The sequence below is a fragment of the Echiichthys vipera genome (assembly GCF_963691815.1).
Source record: "Echiichthys vipera genome assembly, chromosome: 16".
Classification (NCBI taxonomy): domain Eukaryota; kingdom Metazoa; phylum Chordata; class Actinopteri; order Perciformes; family Trachinidae; genus Echiichthys; species Echiichthys vipera.
Window position 1 is genome coordinate 13507214 of NC_139841.1, and position 21375 is coordinate 13528588.

A 21375-nucleotide genomic window follows, 5' to 3' on the forward strand; every position below is an offset into this window, starting at 1 on the left:
TAGTGAAATGATCTAACCTTGGTGATAGATTGTTTTGTTCACTTTTAAAAAAAGGTGTTAAGACTAAATACATTTTGTCTTGCTAGACTTAAATGTATTTATTTAAAATGTATAAATGTATTATACAAATGAGAATATTTAAAGACTAAATACAAGATTCATGTTCTCTTTATTGATCAGGATGCTGATTTGAATGGTTCATGTCATGTGTGATGTGTTTGCGTGTCTTACCATTGAGGACACTGGGGGACAGCAGGGTCGAGTCGCGGTCGCTGAGTCGACAGGCACCCTCCTCTAAAGAACCAGGCGCTTGCTGTGGAGCCTGACCCTCCAGAGATGTTACGATGTCGGCTCGATCGATGTTTTTCAGAGCAGTGTACAGGCTCTCCACTGAAAGGGAAACGTGCAGAGAGGGGTGGGAGACATAAAGAGAGGGAATGTGCATTAGGACAGGGAAGTCAAGAAAGATCAGAAGTCAGAGAGCATCATTCTTGTAGACAGCCAGAGTATAGTAAGTAGAATAGATTTAAACTACGACGGCGTATTAGGGCCAAGTATGAAAAAAATAGTAATACAGACCCGGTGAGGGGCGTTATATTATGAGAAAAAGTTGAAGATTTATGAGATCAAAATGGCAAATCTACGAGAAAATAAAGTCACAGATTTATGAGATTCAGAGTAGAAAATCTATGAGAAAAAAGTTGCAGATTTATGAGATTCAAACTCGGAAGATAGTGTTTTGATATATACCTCCAGTGTTTTGTTTTACACTGTTGAACTGTTGCTGTGTAGGCTATTATATCTGTAGCAAACTCTGAAAAAGGTCAGATGACATCATGTTTAATGCGGCAGTGGTTGAGAGACTGCATTGTGATGTTATAAGTACAAGGAAACTTTAATGGGACTATTATTTTTGATGAGCGATTTATGCTTATAGTGAAGTGACTGACAATAGTGAAAAATATTATTTTTCCAACTTTGAATCTCATAAATATGCTAACTTTTTCTCTTAAATTTGCCACTTAAATCTCATAAATCTGCGACTTTTTTCACAAAATAAATCTCCTCCCTCAGGTCCATATTTTTTAGTTTTTTTTTCATACTTGGCCTTATTAGCCGTCATATTAATGTGACGATTAAATAGTCAAAAGAGAAATTCTCCAGTGGGCCCTGTGATGTGATTCCTATAAAAACAACCCAGCAGCAATTAACATCTATGACTTACAGCAGTTTGTATGTACTGATAAATGAATTGAAACATTAGCTATTATTAGCTAGTTTCTGAGGGATACGCAGTAGTGTCGGACTTACTCTTGGCTCTTTTGCCTTCTCTGGTGGCCCATAGGCTGAGCAGGGCAGAACTTTGGTCTAGCAGGGAGTTGGGATTCTCCACACGGATCCTATTGATGTCATCCACACTAAATTGAAGCTCACGGGCCAACTCTAACAAGTGGACAGTCAAGTACATAAAAAAGATATGTAGAAAAACAGACGGATGCAGTAGATACACAGCTCGTTGGATTTTTGTCTATGACTTACCTGCCCAGCTCAAACCCAGCTGTTCAGATATGATGTTAATCTTGATCTCAGTTCTTTCCATAGCATTCACAGTGGCTAAAATGAGAAAAAGACAGCCACATTAGAAAAATAGCTGTCATGCCAGTGTCAAAGACAAAAAAGTGTACATTAACTGAACTTAGAAGATTGTACCCCTCTTAAAATAAGTAAATACATTGTGTTTAAGTCACACTTTTATTTGGACAGTCCAGCTGATATTCAAGTGACTATACTTTGGGACTTAGTGGACAGATAATATCAACTTTGGACCATCCAAAAGTGTGTTATTGACAAAATACTCAAATAGTGCAGACAGATTTAAAGACTTTTTGGTTTCAATACAGCCCTTAAAGACTTGACATTGACTTGAGTTGCTATTAAAATTGTTAATAGCAATACTTACCTTGACAAAAAGCATTGTTCTGTTGAAGGAAATATGCAATACCCACAACTTTGGGTTTTGCCCAAATAATCTTCAGGGTTAGCACACCATATGGGCAAGGGGAGGTTAGAATTTGGGGTTCATTCAGGTGCTAGTCCCACCAATCAAAGTAGCATTCAGTTACCATAACAGAGGGACTGAGGTGCAATGTAGCAGCGCTGTGTGATAGACAGAAAAGGCCTTTCTCTTCAACCCACCACCCTCCATCAGCAGCATTTAAACCAACCAGAACGGCCATCTTGACTCTGTTCATTTACCACAGGCCAATCAATATGAGGGCTCCTCTGTCTAGCTCCACTGCGAGGTCCTGCCCATTCCCGGTGCTAAGCTACAGTGCTAATGCTAACAGTATCTGCTGCCATGCCATTGGAAATCGCAGTGGAGACACTAGCGCCATGCAAACCAATCACAGAAGTCATTCATCTGTTGTCATAGCTACCAGGGCACTCCGCACTCAACACAAGAAAGGCCAATTTGCCAGGTGCCATGGTGCCATTTTAGGTCACGTTGGAGATCGCTGCTCATCCTGTTGATCGCACATTCAATATAATATCCTCTAACTGCACTGCAAAGAACTCTGGGGCATACTGTAGAGCAGTGCATTGCATCCAAGGCTCGGCATTTGTGCCATGCGTGCACGCGAGACATTTAGGGGAAAATAGAGAGGGGCAAAAGTGGGAAGCAAAGGGTTGTGGGTAAAGGGGCTGTGCAACATTCAGTGCCCGTCTCCACGGTGTATAAATCAGGAGAGGGCTGAAGGTCAGGCAGTGAAGGACTCACCCACACCAGGCTCATTCAGTGCACTGTAGCGTTCCCTCAGGGCGAGGGGGGTTAAGGTTCGCCTGCGCTCCTCACTTCCAACAACCTAATAAATAAAAAGAAAAAAAACATTATTGTCATCAATGTAGTATTTATTTATTTATTAAGATTTGTTTTGGCTATTTTCCAGCTTTTTATTATGTAGGACAGACAGGAAATGAGAGAGAGAGGGGGAGACATGCAGCAAAGGGCCACAGGTCAGAGTCGAACCCGGGGCCGCTGCCTCGAGGACCTTCAGACTCTTTACATGGGGTGACTGATCTAACAACTGTGCCACCGGCCTCCCCAATGTAGTACTTCTTAACCTTTTTAATGGCCGTTGTTTGGCCTGGGGCCTTATAGTACTATAAAAAAAACCTTGGTGGACTGCGGATACAATGAACAGCCTGTGAATGTTCTCATTTGTCCAGGTCATCGTTATTACCAAAGCATGCTTTGGGGATGCTTTGGGGATACAATGAACAGTTACGTGAATATGAGCATGTGATACATGAATCACTAGATAGGACTTTCATCTTTTGGGTCACTGTGGTCATTTTCAAAAAGAATGCCCTGTGGTGACAATAATTCAGGTTCAATGCACAGCAGAGTATACAGGTGAAACCTTGGCCTTTTAAGCACTCTGTCAGTCTAACAATCTAATATATCCTTGGGAACTAAACTTAATTAATTGTAAATTCAAAAATAGTCAATCTACATTTACATGTAGGTGAACCACCCCAATAACAAGGGAGGTGTTAAATGAGTTCTCAAAAAACTGAAAAGCGGCGGTTGGGATTGTCTCCACACAGCTCTCACAGGCAATTCTCCAAAACATAATATACTGTTGTTCTTTCATGGCCACATGGACATGCAAAATAAACATACTGTTTCATTACTTATTTGTTATTCTTTCTTATTTACTCTGTTTGGTTTAGGCGACTCGTGGTGCCTGGGTAAAGCGTGCAGAAGGCAGGACATGACGTGGATTACACTGCTGCGATGTAGCGGGTTAGTTATTTGCTCATAAACAACTAGATCTCTTGCTGTCCTTCAATTTGACGATTTCTCCGTCGTGCCTTACCGACAGAAGTTCCTAAATCTCGTTGTCTTTTCAGATAGACATTTTCGTCGCTGTCTTTGTGTAAATCACCCTTCTTCTTCACGTAAGTGATTGGATGAACCATGTATCTATTGACCTCTTGCCGAAGTCAATCAGGAGGAGAATGAAAACATCTTTTCCATTGTGAAAAGTCTTAAGTGCTGTTGTCTTCTCTCAGTGAAGAAAAACTCTCCAGTTCTGATACAACTGATGCTATTGTAGCATGTAAGCTAACCTCTTTAGGAGCCGCCTCTGTTGTTTCGAACGAGCTGTCGCCTCTTGTGTCATCATCCCCTGCTCCCCCCTCCCCCCTCAACTGCTGGTAGATCCTCACAGGGCGCTGACTGGCCGGTACACCTTGGCTCGGAAAACAAGCACATTACTTGGAGCCTGACCAGATGGCTTTTCTTGTGACGTAAACCAGCGACTCTCGTGGGATCTTCTGTTATCGCAAGAAAGTCTGTACGATCTCATGTATGATCCAACTGATCCGGGTAATGTCTAGATTATTTTAGGTTTGCAGTGCATGAGTGAAAGGAGTTTTAGTAAGTAAGACATAAGAGCTAATCAGAGAATGTCCCAACCTCCGTCTCATCAGATGGACGTCTAGGGAAATTCAAGAACAAAAGTTTGTGCATGGGTGCTTGCAGTAAGGTGTTTGCAAGTAAGTTCTTACCTTGACACAGGGTGGCATGGTTATGTTTAGGTTACACAGTACGTGCTGCGTGTCCTCATACTTGGTGCACTTTCGCAGAAAGGACAAAAACCCAGCAGCTTCCTTGTTACTATCTCTGACCTAACATAGAGAAATGATGGGTAGAAAGAAGAGAAAAAAAGAGAGAAGAAGGAGAAGATGGAGAGAGAAAATGAAGGATAGTGATGAAACCAGACCGAGGAATGGAAGAGAAGAAGAATAAACAAAAGGAGTAAGCAAAGAGAGACAGAGGAAGGATGGAAGTGTCATAAAGAGATAAGAAGGGAAAGATGGAGAGAAACATGAAGGAAACAGACAGAGCCAGATAGAGGAATGGAAGCGAGAAGTATGAACAAAAGCAAGTAAGCAAAGAGAGATGGAGTGAGGAAGGAAGTGAAATAGAGAGACAGGGTAAGAGGCAGGACACATGAGAAAAGACAGAGGGAAGAGGAGGAGGAAGAAACACAGATCAAAACGGGTATTAGATCCCTCCACAATGTCTTGAGCATGTGGCGCAGTTACATGGGACGAGAAGCAGGGGGAAACAGGGATGGAAGCAGTCCACAGGCAGGCGAGAGGGAGAGATTTACCTGCACATTTTACCTGGACGTCTGTCAGACCAGACAGTAACAGAGTGACCATGAGAGAGAGAAAGAGAGACAGTGAGACAGACACGTACAGACAGGCAAGGCCGCAAGATAGGAAGGCAGGCAAAGAAAGTGAGGGAGTCACACAGGACATGCAAACAATTACCCAAGAGAGTCGACAGGTAGGTAGGTAAGTTGTTTGTTGCTTGGCTACACCACTATGAAGAGATATTTATCAAAGTAGTCAACTAGCTGATACTGCACAGTAGTGTGTGTCACACTGACAGACACACATAGACAGGAAGACACTAATAAATAAATGGACTATCAACTGAAAACAAACAATGCAACCAATGCAAACATAACACATTACATGGATATAAAAAAACAAATGAAAGACATGAAAAAAGCACACAGTGTCAAATCAGACAAGTTACCTGTGCAAGAGAGGGAGTTTAAACAACATCAATCATTTTTACTGTCGCTTTTATTGATACACATTTATTATATCTTGCGTTTCCCGCTGTTGTTATCTGCATTAGTATCCTCTTTGCTGCTTTAGCACTGAAACTTTCCCCACTGTGGGACAAATAAAGAAGTTTTATTTTATCTTATACATTCAATTATAAAAGAAAAAGAACCAGAAAAATCAGGGACACATTTGGACCATGTTTAACTTAGCAGAGACACACAGATCATGATTTATCAATATGTCAATGCTCATGATGACAATAATAATGTTTATTGGTACCTTCATAATTTTAATGCTTCAGTTAAATTGTTATTATGTCCCTATTCTAACTGCACTGTTGTATAGGTGTATTTTAATTTCTTGTTGTGATGATCAAAATAAGTGCAAAGAGTACACAGCACTGTACTGTTATCTTAACCTATTCATGCTAATGGTGAGATTGCCTGATAGAAATGACAGTGAAAAGCACACAAAACCCACTGTACGAACAGGTTGTGGAGTGATCAGCATGTGGGTGCTCAGGACGGGAAACTGACTAACTGGCGAGGGGATCCTTGACACACTGAATCCAATAACTGAAGAAATCAGACCACAGTACTGCATGAATACGTAGCGAGTGATAGAAAAGCAGGCATACGGGCAGTGAGATGGAGACAGACCTTGACAGAGACAGGCAGCCTGTTATCTCTGAAGGCCTGGAAGCTGAAGCTGCGAGGCTGCTGGGTGGCCTTCCTGATGGGCACGAGGTTCCCAGAACACTCCAGGTGAAGCGGCATGCCCTCCATCAGCTGTGGAAAAGTTTCACAAAATGTTAGAAGTGACTAGATAAATCGTATCAGCAGTCAGTGTGGATCCGTATCATAAGACACCATCGCCTACTTCTCTGTACTGCAGAAAACACTCTATTTGCCATTTTTAGGTCTTTATTTTTTTTTGTAAAGCTAAGGATTGAGAGGTAATGGGGGAGAGAGAGAGGGGGGATGATGTGCAGCAAAGTGCGCACCTGTTCTACTAGGTGAGCTACTGCTGTTTAGACATCGCTTTGTGAAAGTTTGTGACCCGGCCGCCATAATTTCCTGCTTCAAAAAAGACAGAGCACAGCTTCAACTTAAAGGGCTATGTCGTTTCAATGCTCTTATTGGTTGTAGGACACATCTGTTTGCTCTGATTGGTTGTAGGTCTATCTAATTGCGTGCAGAGACATTTTGGTCTGCACTGTTGAAAACACCCCCAGGAAATCACAAATGAACTGAGAGATCATTGACTAATAAGCATCTGCATTAGAAAAAGACACAATTGCATAAAAAGTGCATACATATATATATATATCTATTCTTTGTCATGTTATAATTGTAAAATTGATTTGCACTGTCTTTGAATTACTTTCAGGCTTCCATAATCGCTACACCTCTCCCTTTTAGTAACCGTGGCAACATTTTCCTTTGCCACTGTGCTGACCTCTATGTCTCGACTGCGGGCCACTTCTGTGAAGTTTTCATGCAGCTCCAGTGTTTTGTCCATCTTGTCATCTGTCATGCAGTAACAACGCAAGCGTCCCTCCCGTGCTTCATTCATCTTAGCAAAAATAACAAACTTGGCCATATATGGGACAGACATCAGCTCGCGGTACAGCAAATTGGCAAAGGTCACTGCCTCTGCCGTGCGTGGACAGTCTGCCAGCCAGAATCTGGATGTGGTAGGAGAAGAGAAATAAGAAGTGTGCGAGACAGGGAAGGAAAGCTGACTACTAATGCATTCATCTTGATTTCCTCCTGCTGAGGTGCTCACCTTGCGGAAACATTGGTGGTAAAGTTGGCACAGTTGTGGGCGTACATTAGCTTGGTTGTCCCGGTGATGTCCTCCCACTGAGCTGGTGCTGTGCCACCTGAGTCACAACAACTACTGTGTCATTCATGCCCTGATATTCAAGGTAAAAGATGCCTACATTCACCCTTTTCATGCACATTTTATATTACGAGTATACCCAGACAATTCAAAATGATACGAAAAGTAATTACTTTACAGCATGGGTGTCAAACTGATCCAGTAAAGGGCCGTGTGGCTGCAGGTTTTCATTCCAACCAAGCAAGAACACACCTGACTCGACTTACTCAATCACCTGAACTGTCTTCACACAGTCGGGCCAGGTGTGTTTTTGATGGTTGGAATGAGAACCTGCAGCCACACGGCACTTTACTGGATCAGTTTGACACCCATGCTTTTCAGGGAACGTTGGCAAATTTCTTGTCTTTTTTATTAACTAAGTCCCGTTCCTACCAATGACACTGCAGAGAAGGCGCAAGCTGGTGGTGTCACCCTCCCCAGCGTCCCGAGGACTCTCCCGCCAGGATGGTGGCAACGGGATGCGCAACCCGATTGGGCGGTGAAATTTGCGTCGGCGTGGTTCGATGGTAACCACTGGGCTGAAGGTCGCCTGGTTACCAAGCTGCCGAGTCAGCAGCTCATCGGGGATTGGCTGCGCCTGAAGTGGAAGTAGTGGGGGGGAAAGCTTATTAAAAAGGAGTTTGCAAAAAAAGACAGTTTAAAGGATATGGAGTTGAAGAAGGATGGGTGCATGAACAAGCACAGACACAACATTAAAGCTGCAGTAAGTATAGGTGATCCAAAAGGATATTAAATAAGCAGGGAATAGAAATAAGGGCAGGGTACAAAAAGAAAACAGAACAAAAAAAATGTGTGCAATAGACTGAGATGTCAAACTCACAGCCATACTCACACATGCAACTCAATTCATATTTCACACCTGACCCAACTCAGATCAGTGCATCAGCTCGGTCAGTGTGGCTCACAATTTAAATCAGGCAACTGAAGAGTGATGAATGGCTGGATAAAAGGAAAACATAAACAGAGCAGCATAAGGCAAAGCAAAACTCAGACCCATGCAATTTACCCTGAATAACATCAGCACCGTGTCAAATCAGTGCTTTCACAGACAATGTAAACAACGTATGCTTAAGTGCCCAAAAAAACGGAAAGGTAGAACCCGGAATCCGCTGTAATCTCTCTGTCATGAAAAACAAAACCAAGCGGAGGTGTCGGGTGAATAGAGACAGTCAGTGTCAGAGTGTTTGCCAAGTTCCCATATGCGGGTCTGTGGAGGTCTGGATGAATGACAGGCAGCCACGCATTTGCCAAAAGCTCCTGGCAGGACAGACACCACGTGTTACAAATGCTATTTTAGAAACGGTGCAGTATGGTGTGACAGGCCGAGATACTGCTAAAGTCTAGTTCTTGGCAACTGTATGTGGGGTGATGTAATGTATTGTAAAACTACATCATTTAGTATTTTTAAAAGGCCCTGAAAACCGTTTTTCTCAGTCAGTGTTTCTCAGTCAGTGTCATCTAGAACAGTTTTGGTTATTCCACAAGAGAGATTTCAGCATTTCTGCATTTGTCACTGGCTGTCCCAGTTGGAAAAAGTTGACTTTTGCAACATTTGAATCATTGTTTGTCGAGTGTTTTTTTTTTTATGTCACCACTGTCATTAAAAGAGAGGGTCTCACTTTTAATGTCGCTGTTGTTGTTGATGTTTTAATGTGGGCATACGGCTGAGTCTTTCCAGTGTGTTTAGTCATCTTGATGGGCGGATTGCGTGCTTCTCTTTCACCTCGGGCCTACTCGTCAACCTCCGGCAGAAGCTAGTAGAATGTGGTTACCAAAGAGGATCATGTGTGAGTGCGAGCGCGAGGCCAGATGAAGAAAATCTTAATGACGGAGAAAGAGTAGATGTGCTTCCAGCTCCTTCTCCAGTTTCTTCCAGTTTTTTTTATTTTACTGTCTATGTGGGGAAAACCATGTTACGCAGAATATTAATCATAGCAGAGTAGTTTTAACCTGTGTCTGGAGATGGAATTTAAAAATTGAAGATGAGTTTTGGGGGACTTTAAACCTGAAATCACCTGTATCTAACAAGTAGAGGTTATATTTCACACCGTAAACCACCATAGGAGTGTTTTTGAATATTTTAGCCATTTGCTACAACCATGAATATTTTAAATGACTGGGGACCAGTTTCTAAGGCATAGAGCTTTACATTTTTTATATTTTCTTCATATCTTTGAGGTAGCTGATTTAGTGTTCTCTGTAATGAATTAAGTAAAAAAAATGTACAATTTAATGAAATAAACAGAAACCAATGAGAAATCTAAGGCAAAAAGAACATGTACACCATTTGCAGTAAATAAGAAAAAAAACATGTAAAAAACCCTGGATGAAAAAATACAGCATGGGACAACTCACACAACTTCCTTCTAACGTTAAGATTCACAATAACAAAAGAATAAAGCATCTGTCTGCAGTCTGTAGTACAGCGTACACATTGACTCTGACTGATAGCACAACTCTTACATATTCAAGGCCTGTCGTTTGTCAAACAGACAGAACATCAACTTCGGGGTATAAAAAATCTGTCAAATCTCGACTCCGAGAGACTGAATGCGGCACGTGCCACAGGTAAAACATTGGCACAGATCACTGACTCACAGACTGAGAGTCAGCTGTTTAGTAATTCAAACATCTGTCCTCAGTAATTCCTGAAAAAGCGCCAGATGTCTCTGTTGTAGAAGCAAAAATAACAAACACCCGAGCATTTACGAAACATGTACAGGATCTGTCAGGTTTTTGCAATTCCCTTTCCTCCTCATCATTCCTACTCACACATAACACTCTCCTGTCTACTGTATTTTAGCTCTTTTCTTCTTACCTGCAGCCCCAGTCTCACTCTCTTGGTGACGGCCGTTTCAGGGAAGATGGCCTCGACGTGGGGCACCAGTTTACTGGTCAGCCGGCCTCCCTCTGGACCGATCAGATCGCTCTCCTGCTGAACGCGGGAGACCACGGCAAAGTAGAGGGGGAAGTCGGTGGAGATGATCCGACGGATTCTCTTCTTCTCCAGCTCGTCGTGACTCTCCAGGTCTTTACATAAGAAGGAGTGAAGAGGAAGACAAAGAAAAATAGAGACACAGAGGGAACAACAAAGAGAGGAGGGGAAATGTTAGAATGCGAGTTACACGTGTCCAAGTGAGAAAGGTGCACTTCTGGGTCGCTGCTTTGACAACATTCCTATATTAACGAACTGTCCCCTCCCGGTTCTGAAACTCCAGGGTCGTACATCAAGAGTAAGACTCTTCTGTCACCATGCAAGATATCACTCATTACCATCACACTGACCTTCATCCATGCCATTCAGAATCGTTTCCAGGACTTCGTCACCATAGCGATTGCGATGTTCCTTCCAGACGGAACCATTTTCGCTGCGGAGAACCACGAGCTCTCGGTCCCCTCGGCCCAGTGAGGCAAAGTGAGGGATTTCCACTATTACTGGTCTGTGAAAGCGACAGAAATCTGCATAAAAATGTATGGTTTTGAAACAAGTTTCAAGCCTTTTTTACTCGACCCACGGACCATCACAAATTAGTTTGAAAAATAAATACATTAAAAAATGAGATTTTGTAACCCGATTTATTTTGCTCCAATATCGTTTCTAGGATTACACCATACTTTACAGTATTGCCCTGAGATACACAGACCATAATGTCTGTGTACCTTAATGTCACCAGATGGCGTCATAATCATCAGCTTGCAATTTATTTTCAAATGACACAAAATTTAGCACATTATTGTCATTATCTTACACACATTCAGTGCAAGTCATTCAGTCTAATTTGTGTTTGAGTTGACGGATGGAATGCATATCTAGCATATAAATATTACAATTTAATGAAAATACAAATGGCAGGTAACTGAACTAGTCATTTTTTACATGACAGGCCTTAAAGCTAGCAAAATACAGCAAGTAAGCCAAGCACAAAGTCGACTCACCCAAGGAACTGCATACTGGATGGCCCCAGGGATATGATACGGCTCGCAAGCCCCTCCCCCTCCACCAGCGGAGGAGGTGTGGTCAGCTTCTGAGGTTTGACCAGACGGCAGGTAATGCGCGTTGGTGCTGTGCAGGTTCGAGGTGGGATAATCACTCGCAGGCCGTGGTGTCTGCTGCCTCGCATGGAGCCTCCTCGAGCATCCACCATGAAACTCACCAGGAAGCTGAGAGTCAAACAGTGATGAGGTTGAATAAATTACAAGGTTCACATGATCACTTTTGCTATTTCTTATTTTTTTTTCCATTGAGCAGTAACTCTGTAACCTGACTCCGCCAGATTGATTGATTCGCATTTGCTCAGCATATCATTCTGGGAACTCTCGTTTGGAATATCAACCAATCAGATGAACAAAGCGTATGACGTACTAACAGAGTATTGAGGCAAAGCTCAAGAAGTAAACATTATGTCGGTAAAGGATAATTGCTGTTTGTGTAACAGGAATTTAAGAGTAAAGGACACAATTTCAGGTGCCCAGTCCATATTCCAACAGAAGGATCCAAGAGCCTCAAAACCAATGCTTGGACGTTCACTCGGCAAACGCTCCAAATTTTCTCCGTTGCATGTTACAAGACTGATCTGCCAGTAAAATATAATGGAGCTCGTGAGATCAGGATGGACTCATGAGGCCAGTAACTCTGGGTAAGAATATAAAATGTAACAATCAATACTGGGTTTTCCTAAGGGAAAGTCTTCCACTGAATGAGACGGACAAGGATAATTCATTTGTGGTTTATTCGTCAGCGTTTGGAATTGATCTGGTCTCTGTCTGTTTCTGAATGATTCAGAAAGGCACCAATTCACTATGTGGGCGCTCTTTTCATTTGACTTTCTCAATATGACAGGAGTAGACAGGCCATCTGGAGTGGCCACTAAAGTGCAGCATGAATGGCGTAAAGAGACTTTAAAAAGAGCCCCATGCTGTTTGATCTCTCATTAGATGTCTGTGTCTGTGTGTCAGGGTGACTCTTGTCTCATGAGTTTATCTTTTCCAACACATTCACCTTACATTCTGCTGTTTCAATGCTGACTCATTGTCCTGTGCATACATTATGACGAGGCAGACTTCTGCTTTAACACTATGAACATAAATGCCTTAATTACATACGTTATATGGATTCAAATATAAACAAAGTGTAAACATTAACTGTCAGTTAAAACAGACATGTGCCAGCACTGTAGGAGATGGGGTAGTGGGTGGAGTATCAGTGGTTCAGTCTTGGCATCATTAATGTGTAGATGTCACGACACTGGCGATGATCTGTGATCATAAAAGACGAAGGATGATATTGAAAAGTGCGGCATTCTCAGTTGTATTGTTTGTGAATAACGCCTTTACAAATGAGTAAACGTAATGCCCAAAAGAGACCCCTGTCTCTCACATACTAAATTCTTAATCCAAGGTACTGTTTGACAGATCACATATTTTCCCCTTTATTCCATCTCTACTGCCCTTGCAAGCATTCTGTACTCTAAAAACCATTTGCAATACTGGTAATCTCATTGAGTCTGCCAAAATCCATTCTTTATGACAAGCAGCATCAATCAATTACATAATTTAGCACAAAAAAATTGAGGATTAACATGCAGCAGAATGTCTTATTAGCTGACCCAGTGTGAATAGGGCTGGCCACAGGGCTGACGTTGTCTGAAGTCTCCGTAGCCGGGCTACTCGGGATAAGAGAGTCTTCATCATACTCCTTTGGCAGAGGGATGGGGGTGTGCTGAAGTCAGAGAGGGAGGCAAAAAGGATGGGCAGTGAATAACTGAGAGCCATTTAAATAACCATGACTGAAAAGATTAAGACAGAGAAAGGGAGGGAGTGGATGCGATAAAAAAAGCACAATGAAAAGAGTGAGAGCAAAGAAACAATAATAGACAGGCAAAGAGGAAATGAAATAAAAGGGCAGACACATCAAATAGAAGAGACAGAGCAAATCAGAAACCAAAAGATGAGATATAAATAAATAAATAGCCAAATACTTTTTGATTTTCACGAATCAATATCTGTCTTTAATTGGACAAAGAAACTAATGCTCACAAAATGTGATGCATCCACTAAACGTCATGAGCTAAGCCTACCTGATCCAGCAGTACAGTCTCTGGGGACACACAAGGGATCCTGGGAATAGCAGGAGAATATGGCCTGTAGGAGAGGAAGTGATTATAATGTGAATACCATTACGACCCCATTTATAGAACAACACAAATGGATACTGCGAGTATAAAACGACTTACGTTGTACCCATGCCACCCTCAAAGTCTCTAAGGGTTTTCTTCGGGGAGAGGAAGTCATCGTCCTGGTCCTTGAAGTCATCAAGCTTCAAATAGCGTGCCCCATCCATCCCGAGCAACTCGTCTCCTGTGGGTTAAAATAAAGTGGTAAGAAAAGTGGAAAAGGAGTAAAAAAACAACAACTATAAACTGGTAAGGAAACACGTTGCACATAAAGAATAAAGAGAGAAAAGGACAAAAACAGGGGAATACAGGGCAAAATGATGCTGATCTCAACTCTGAAGTTCTTCCACTCAGTCATAAAATGTAAGTTTCCTAAATTGAGTCAGAAAGAAAAAATGCCAATTGAATCCACCCCACATGCATTTTGACTTTTTAATTGTTTTTACGAGTTACAGTATCTTGAACTGTGGTTGACCTCTCCACTTGAATCAAAATAGTGTCACTTGATTTAATTCTCCATAGACGAAAGTAGGAGTAGTTACACCACCATCCTTCCCATCCCTTCACCTTCATGAGAACCACAGAAAGAAAAAGAAATGGCCACAAAAGCAATCTCAACAATCAGAGCCAATGGAAACCAAAGGGGTGAAAGAAGAGGATTGGTAAGACAGTGAATATTAACACAGTTAAGGACACTGCATGGACGGCAAACTGCAAGGCACCTGGTGACAGCTTTTTTTTAGTGAGCATGCCCATTAAAGATGAAATCACATGTGGTGATGGTTGTTTCTGTGTAGGAGAAAATACCTCAATTATTAAGAAAGAATGATATTGGAAAAAATGATCATAACAACAATAGAGAATGATAAACCACAATAAAACAGTTGGTCACAGACAATTAAACATCCACTGGTACAAGCTGTACGGGTCACCAAAACGAATGTTAAAGAAGAAAAAGCAATACAATTAAACATTACGACAAGAATGAAATAGATTAAAAATAATGCTTGTGTGAAAAAAGGCTTTCAAAATTCCACTGATTTGATTTAATTATGAATTTCTTTAAAACAGAAACATGACTGCATAAGCAGCAGCTGTGTGTGTGTTGAGAGTCATGCTGGGGCACAGCATGTGCGTAATTTATCTTACTGATCAATTAGGCTGTAAGAGGCAGGAGCGCTCGGTTTGAAAATGTCTCGATTGGAAGAGTGCCTTTTTAAATTCAGAAATACTGGAGTTCTGTCAATAATGAGTCCACGAACAGATGTGCACTGAACGCTGATAAAAGGAAAATGTTGTGACTTCATGCCGATGAAAAACAGACACTTTTTTTTTTTAATAAATCTCTGAGCAGGAGAGAATAAAGATTGCAAAGATACAGATAGACGGGGCTGGTGTTGTTAGCAGAGTCAAAGAAACTGAATAAAAAAGACAATTCGAGACGCACAGAGAAAATGAGAATTGCAATGAAGGCACAAGTTCACTAGCCACCGGACTGGACAAGTCAGAGATACAGACACAATCCTACCTAACGTTAGCTGGGCAACCCCTACAAAACAAATGGAAAAAGGGTGTTATAAACAGCCATGTACATATTTTTATGTACTTTGATGTGTCAGTGTACCTCCCATACAGTCTTCTTCTACCAAAATAGCCAATCAGAGCTGAAAATTAATTCTCAAAGCTCTACAGTTGATGACATCATTAAATCAGATAGCCTACCTTCATCCTCAGAAACATCCAAAATCTCATCTACTGTCTCAGGGAAACTCATCCGATGCTTCTCTGTGGTGATCTGTGGAGAGCAGAAAAAAAGGAAATAAGAGAGAGAAATGGCAGAGACAGAGGAGGGAGTGAAATGAAAGAGGAAAGAGAGATGGAAAATGCAGAGTTACTTTGCAAGCAGGTGAGGGAGCTCAAGACAAGACAATTATTCGATTGAACATCTGAGTCATGGCGTGTCAAGGCTACTTTATTGTGCACTGGTGTTACCATGTGAACCATGCGTGATGTGTTGCTCACCGCGGAGACAGACTCCTCAGTAACCAGTTTGAGCACGTCAATTACAGAGATGTAACCCAGCCGCTTAGCAATACCCAGGGGAGATGTCCCGTTCTGTACAGAGAAGGATGACGCAAAAATATTTTTAGCAACTTTTAACAGTTTCAAAGCATTTCATTCTTTTTATAGAGAGTACATGTCATAATGGGATAGACCTTTTAACTGTGTAACATTAATAAATGCAAAATAAATGTAAATATGGTGCACATAAATATATTTTTGATATATTTCTGATGTTGATACACAAAGTTTCTAATCCCAAACCTACAGATTACAAGCACCTTTTCATGATAATGGGGCATGTCACCTATTGACCATTGTCCACCAGAGACAATATAAGCAAATATAAGATACATGTCATTTTGTGTTATTACATCTATGGTAAGGTGTTTCAATGTGGAAGTCAGAAAATGTAACTTATAATAACAGGGGAAAATTATACAATTTTCAAAAATACAATAGAGTATCATAAGCATATACAGTAGGGGTGAATAGTGACTGGAGACAAGGGGATACTCATGTATCACATAATAGAATTGGTTCATACTGCTAACAATCACCACAGATGGAGGCATCTTAATTTCAGACTATAAAAACAAACCAAGTCCTAAAGGACCTACCACAGGTGATGCACTTGATGGCAGTATTACTGTAGAGTGATAGGCACGGAACAATGTACTGCTGTGGACGGGGGCATCGACTAAAGGTATTTTAGCCACCTAAAAATGAATATCATATGTACTAGATTTGGAATATTTTTTGACAGCTTTGCCTTGCCCCCAAACAGCCCTGTTTAAGTTTCAGTGGGGGAACTGAAGCTTAGGATTTATGATCTCCTCCACTGACAAAACCTGTAGCTTGTGGAACACTGTAGTTGCTGGTCTACCGTTGCCTTGATTTGAAACTAAACCAATCGAAGGAGTAGATGACCAACTCCCGTGTACTTTAAGGTTAAATAACAATTTTGGCAGTGGAGTCTAGTGGCCTTGACAAGAGCATAGAATGGCTTCAGTTCCCCCCCATGTAAACTTAAAGAGAACTAAAAATATTCTTAATATAGTGTACACTTAAAGTGATAACGATTCTTTTCAGGTGGGCTGTTTTTAGGTTGCTAAAATACATTTGACTGCTGTCTTCCTGCCTGCTTCTCCAAACTGGTGGCATGCTAACCATCATCTACTGTAGGTAAATCACTGACTATGGATAAGTACCTCATACAACCCTCCTTCAAAAAATTTGAACCATCCTTTTAATGTGGGTCAAGCCATTTGATTTCATGCTTTATAACAGGTGCACCAGGGGAGGCCAAATAGTAGGTATATCCTGAGAGGCATGCCTTTAGAGAGTCCTTCTTTATTTGTTACTTACATTATCTATGTAGGTTTATGTTTGCCCGGAGAAATCAGTGTGCACGTACAGAGGGAATGACCAGTGTCGAAGGGAAGATTATAACAGAATAAGGTAATCCTAAAGGTGTCTCACCGAAGTAATCTCATTGGGCAGGGCTCCGTGCTTCAACAACAGGGTGACAATATCAGTATGGCCCTGCTGAGCTGCCTGGTGCAGAGGGGTATAGCCCATCTGGAGGAAAAAAGATGGAGATGGTGAGACAAAAGAAGAACACAGAGAAAGTATCTATTTGATGTTTGGCACAGAATGCCAATACCAATGGTGCTCCTGCAGTATGCTCTAGTTAACAAATTGCTGCTGGCTAAAGACTGTTAAAGCTAAAGCTTAAAACTAAATACGGCTTCACAGGACTAACATACAGCCAGTCATTATAAGGCACTTATAGAACATGTCATATAAATTACACAAGTGAGAAAGAGATCGTTTACCCTGGTTTTGCTATTCACATGAGCCTGCTGCTGCAGAAGGAACTTCACCATCTTGATGTTGCCATAGTGACAGGCCACATGGAGGGGTGTGTAGCCCATCTGAGACAAGAGGGGTAGAGAGAGACAGTTGGCTGCTGTTCGGTAGCTTTATTAATGCCTGTTTAAGTCTATAAAAAGGCCTTGTAAACAAACATGAGTATGCAAAATTGTAAATAGGCCAAAAAAACAAGACGAGATGAGAAATGATTATGCAATCCTTTAAAAGACTCATTACCTACTTTTACATCCATTATTGCTCATAGACTCTGGAGGACCATTTTTAAATCAATAAAATCATTTTATTTTCCCTATCACTGGGAACTGAGCCATCTGTAAAAGTTATATAGCAAATCAATATATATATATATATATATATATATATATATATATATATATATATATATATATATATATCAATATGTCAAATTGCTCTCCACTTAGCCACATGGCAAACCTCGGTCTCCGAGATGAGTAATACATGGGAATTGTCAATAGCAGGCTGGCTCAATCAGGTTCAGTTTTAACTGTCCTATAGTCCACTGAAGACCACTTCATGATATAATTATACCCCTTCTACTAATGTGTGTACCAGAGGAGGTAGTGTAACATACCCGTGAAGCAGCGTAAACGGAAGATCCTTGTTTGACCAACGTGTCAGCGATTCCCACATGACCCTCCTGAGCCACAAGATGCAGAGGGGTCAACCCATTCTAAAAACGAGAGATGGAAAAGGAAGGAATGGTTTTCAAAAGCTACGTAAATCAACAACCATAGCTGGGATTGATGTACTTTGATCCAATCTAATATTATACCTTATTTCCCAGATTTACGTTGGCCTGTTTGGTGATGAGCAGGGCAACCATGTCAGGTCGCCCCTCCTGTGAAGCCAGGTGTAAGGGCGTGATGCCTTGGAGGGACTCGCAATTGGGTGTTGCCCCATTCTGCAGCAGGCAAGTGGCCACCTCCATCTGGTTCTGCTTGGCTGCTATGTGTAGGGCAGTATAGCCATTCTGTAGAAACAAGGGCATGCAGACACACAAGTGGAAATCGCTTTTCTTAGCACTAAACTTGTCTAGTTTTAAATAAAATAATAATACAAGAAAAAAACCTGTTGTGAGAGAGTGCCTAGTAGTAGAAATGTTGTCATGTTGTCACTGTATGTTTAAGCACACTCATTTGACCCGCTTTGCTATGTGTGTCAGTGGTGTGTTGGCCTGCCTGTGTGAGGATATGCACACACATATGTGAGCATCTTACTCGGGCAGTGCTGTGTGCAGATCCTCCCTTGCTGACCAGGAGTCTAACAACATCCAGGTTGTTGTGATGGACGGCCACATGAAGGGGTGTCAGACCATTCTGTTAAACACACACACACACACACACACACACACACACACACACACACACACACACACACACACACACACACACACACACACACACACACACACACACACACACACACACACACACACACACACACACACACACACACACATACACACACATATATATATAAACCCACAGACACACACACACACACAAAAACATGTATATATGTAACACATAACCATGATTATCTGTAAATCCGCTGATATCCCCAAATCATCTCTACGATCAGGCTGATTTGCTCTTCGCAGGCATGTAAAGAATACTTCATGGTTTTGTGTCCTTCAGGGAGCGCAGGTTGTCTTACCTTCCCGGCTGCATTAGGGTTGGCCCCTCTCTCCAGAAGCAGTTCAGCCACATCCACCTTCCCATATTTAGAGGCCACATGGAGGGGAGTGAAGCCTTTCTGCTCAAAAGAAAACATACTTGTCATTATTGTATATTACAGTCACTAGTTTTCTCCTTAATTCTCAGGTAATTGATAATAAATGCATTTATGCATGCAGTTCGCAGAGTGGCCACTTTCGCAGAGGGGCAGGTTTCATAATAGAGTAATTTCTCATCGATCCCCATGTTAAACAGGCCATTTTTACAGCATAATTAAACCTATTTCCCTAAAGACATTCTAGTCTGTATGTTTAGCTCACATCTCCATGACAACACTGACGGGGTTGAATTTTTTGTACCAGGCTAGTTTTTATTTTATTGAAGGTTAAAGTTTATGAATAATTAGGGGCATGGTCTCTTTAGTGACAGCTAGCTGCTGGCCCTCACTTCTCCTCGGAGGTATACGTCAGCCAAATGGACGTATCTCCCTCCCCCCAACGTCACATCAATGCCCTTTTTTGGTAAGAGGAAATGAGGCAAAGTCAAAGTCTGACAAGACAGCGACTCCCATTGGCGAGTATAATTGGAACAAGTTAAGAGAACGGACCTCGATGGAGATGCTAATTCCATTTTTTATACAGTCTATGAATAATAATAAATACCAATACAACTCAGTGTGTTGTTAACTCTGCATTTTTTCCCAACCTTTGTCATCTTGATCTGCTGTGCCCCAGCATCCAACAAGATTCGAATAGTGTGGACATGTCCTTCACGTGCAGAGATGTGTAGGGGTGTGTGGCCTGCAGTTGTGGACGAGTCCGGGCTGGCTTTGTGCTCAAGGAGCATCTTGACAAGCTCCTTGTGGCCCATGCGGGCCGCACAGTGTAGAGGTGTCTGGTCATCCTGGACAAAAGGACAAAGTGTCAATTTTTTGTTGTAAATAGGGAGACCGATATCATTAATCTAGTGGGTAACACTACTATCCGACCACAAAAACCAATGTATGCTAATTTCATTGTCTACTTGAGGTGGGCTTTATGAAACCTTTCCTGCAGTTTAAAATACAGCAATGACCTCCTCAACCAATACTGAATGTCAAATACAAACATACAGTACACACACAAAGATTTTTAGGGTTGTGATAGCTGAGTTAAGACTACAGGACACGTACCTTAGCTTTGGCGTCCGCTTGTGCTGCGTTCTGCAGCAGGAACTGAGCAACTTCACAGTGTCCTGCTCTGGAGGCCATGTGGAGGGGAGTCTCCACTTTCTATTGTGTATAAATACAGGCAACCGGTCACTCAAATGAAAAAATAGTACGCCACCTGTATGTATGAATGTAACTGAGATTTTCAATTCATTCATCAATTGCTATTGCTCAAAATGTAAGCCAAGTGTGTCTGAGCATATTGCACCCCATACAGAAAAAAAGACTATTTCTTATCTTGATATTTAATCTATTATTAGTTTTGCAGCCTTTTGACCATGTTTGTTTTTCAATTTAAGAGAACTCTTTAAATCCACCTTGTCCATAGCAGGGCCCAGGCAGTAGTTCAGACCAGTCTATTAATTTAAGTCATTTAGAAACAATTAATGTTCATTCAGCAATATCCCTTTTAATAGCCGTGGCTTTCTGTGCTGATGAAAAAAGAGACATAATCCATCCATGGCTAATAGTTGAATGTTTGACCTATAGAATTAATCTTCTTAGGTAATTAATTATTGAATACATCATGGAATTCGTTGTCTTTTAATTGAACACAGAAAGGGTAACTTTTTGTGGTTCAACTGAACATTAATTACTTAAAGCTGCAGTCGGTGAGTCTAGCAGATGAGTTCACTTAGTCAAATTTTTAATGTTTACAACTCTCACGCCTCTCCCCCACTACCACAGAGCTCCTCAGCTCCCTCCCATCGAGTTCTCGTCAGTGCGTGCGCACCAGATTCCTGTGAATGCTTCTGTGTCTTCTCTCATCGATAAACAGCATGGA

General features: G+C 41.6%; 1 protein-coding gene across 1 annotated transcript in view; it reads right to left on the minus strand.

Moving 5' to 3' along the window:
* Positions 1-21375, minus strand: part of ank1b (ankyrin 1, erythrocytic b) — a gene marked incomplete at both ends in the record, with an annotated part of 76393 nt that overhangs the window by 10168 nt on the left and 44850 nt on the right. The window contains 26 exons of the mRNA XM_083929458.1: positions 232-390; positions 1312-1443; positions 1540-1614; positions 2780-2864; positions 4576-4695; positions 6312-6440; positions 7111-7339; positions 7441-7537; positions 7930-8134; positions 10376-10587; positions 10843-10997; positions 11494-11718; positions 13164-13276; positions 13635-13698; positions 13791-13914; positions 15259-15279; positions 15453-15525; positions 15753-15845; positions 17274-17372; positions 17630-17728; positions 18280-18378; positions 18481-18678; positions 18926-19024; positions 19365-19463; positions 20090-20287; positions 20556-20654. Of these exons, the coding sequence (XP_083785584.1) occupies positions 232-390; positions 1312-1443; positions 1540-1614; positions 2780-2864; positions 4576-4695; positions 6312-6440; positions 7111-7339; positions 7441-7537; positions 7930-8134; positions 10376-10587; positions 10843-10997; positions 11494-11718; positions 13164-13276; positions 13635-13698; positions 13791-13914; positions 15259-15279; positions 15453-15525; positions 15753-15845; positions 17274-17372; positions 17630-17728; positions 18280-18378; positions 18481-18678; positions 18926-19024; positions 19365-19463; positions 20090-20287; positions 20556-20654 (3301 nt within the window). The remainder of the gene's footprint in view (positions 1-231; positions 391-1311; positions 1444-1539; positions 1615-2779; positions 2865-4575; positions 4696-6311; positions 6441-7110; positions 7340-7440; positions 7538-7929; positions 8135-10375; positions 10588-10842; positions 10998-11493; positions 11719-13163; positions 13277-13634; positions 13699-13790; positions 13915-15258; positions 15280-15452; positions 15526-15752; positions 15846-17273; positions 17373-17629; positions 17729-18279; positions 18379-18480; positions 18679-18925; positions 19025-19364; positions 19464-20089; positions 20288-20555; positions 20655-21375) is intronic.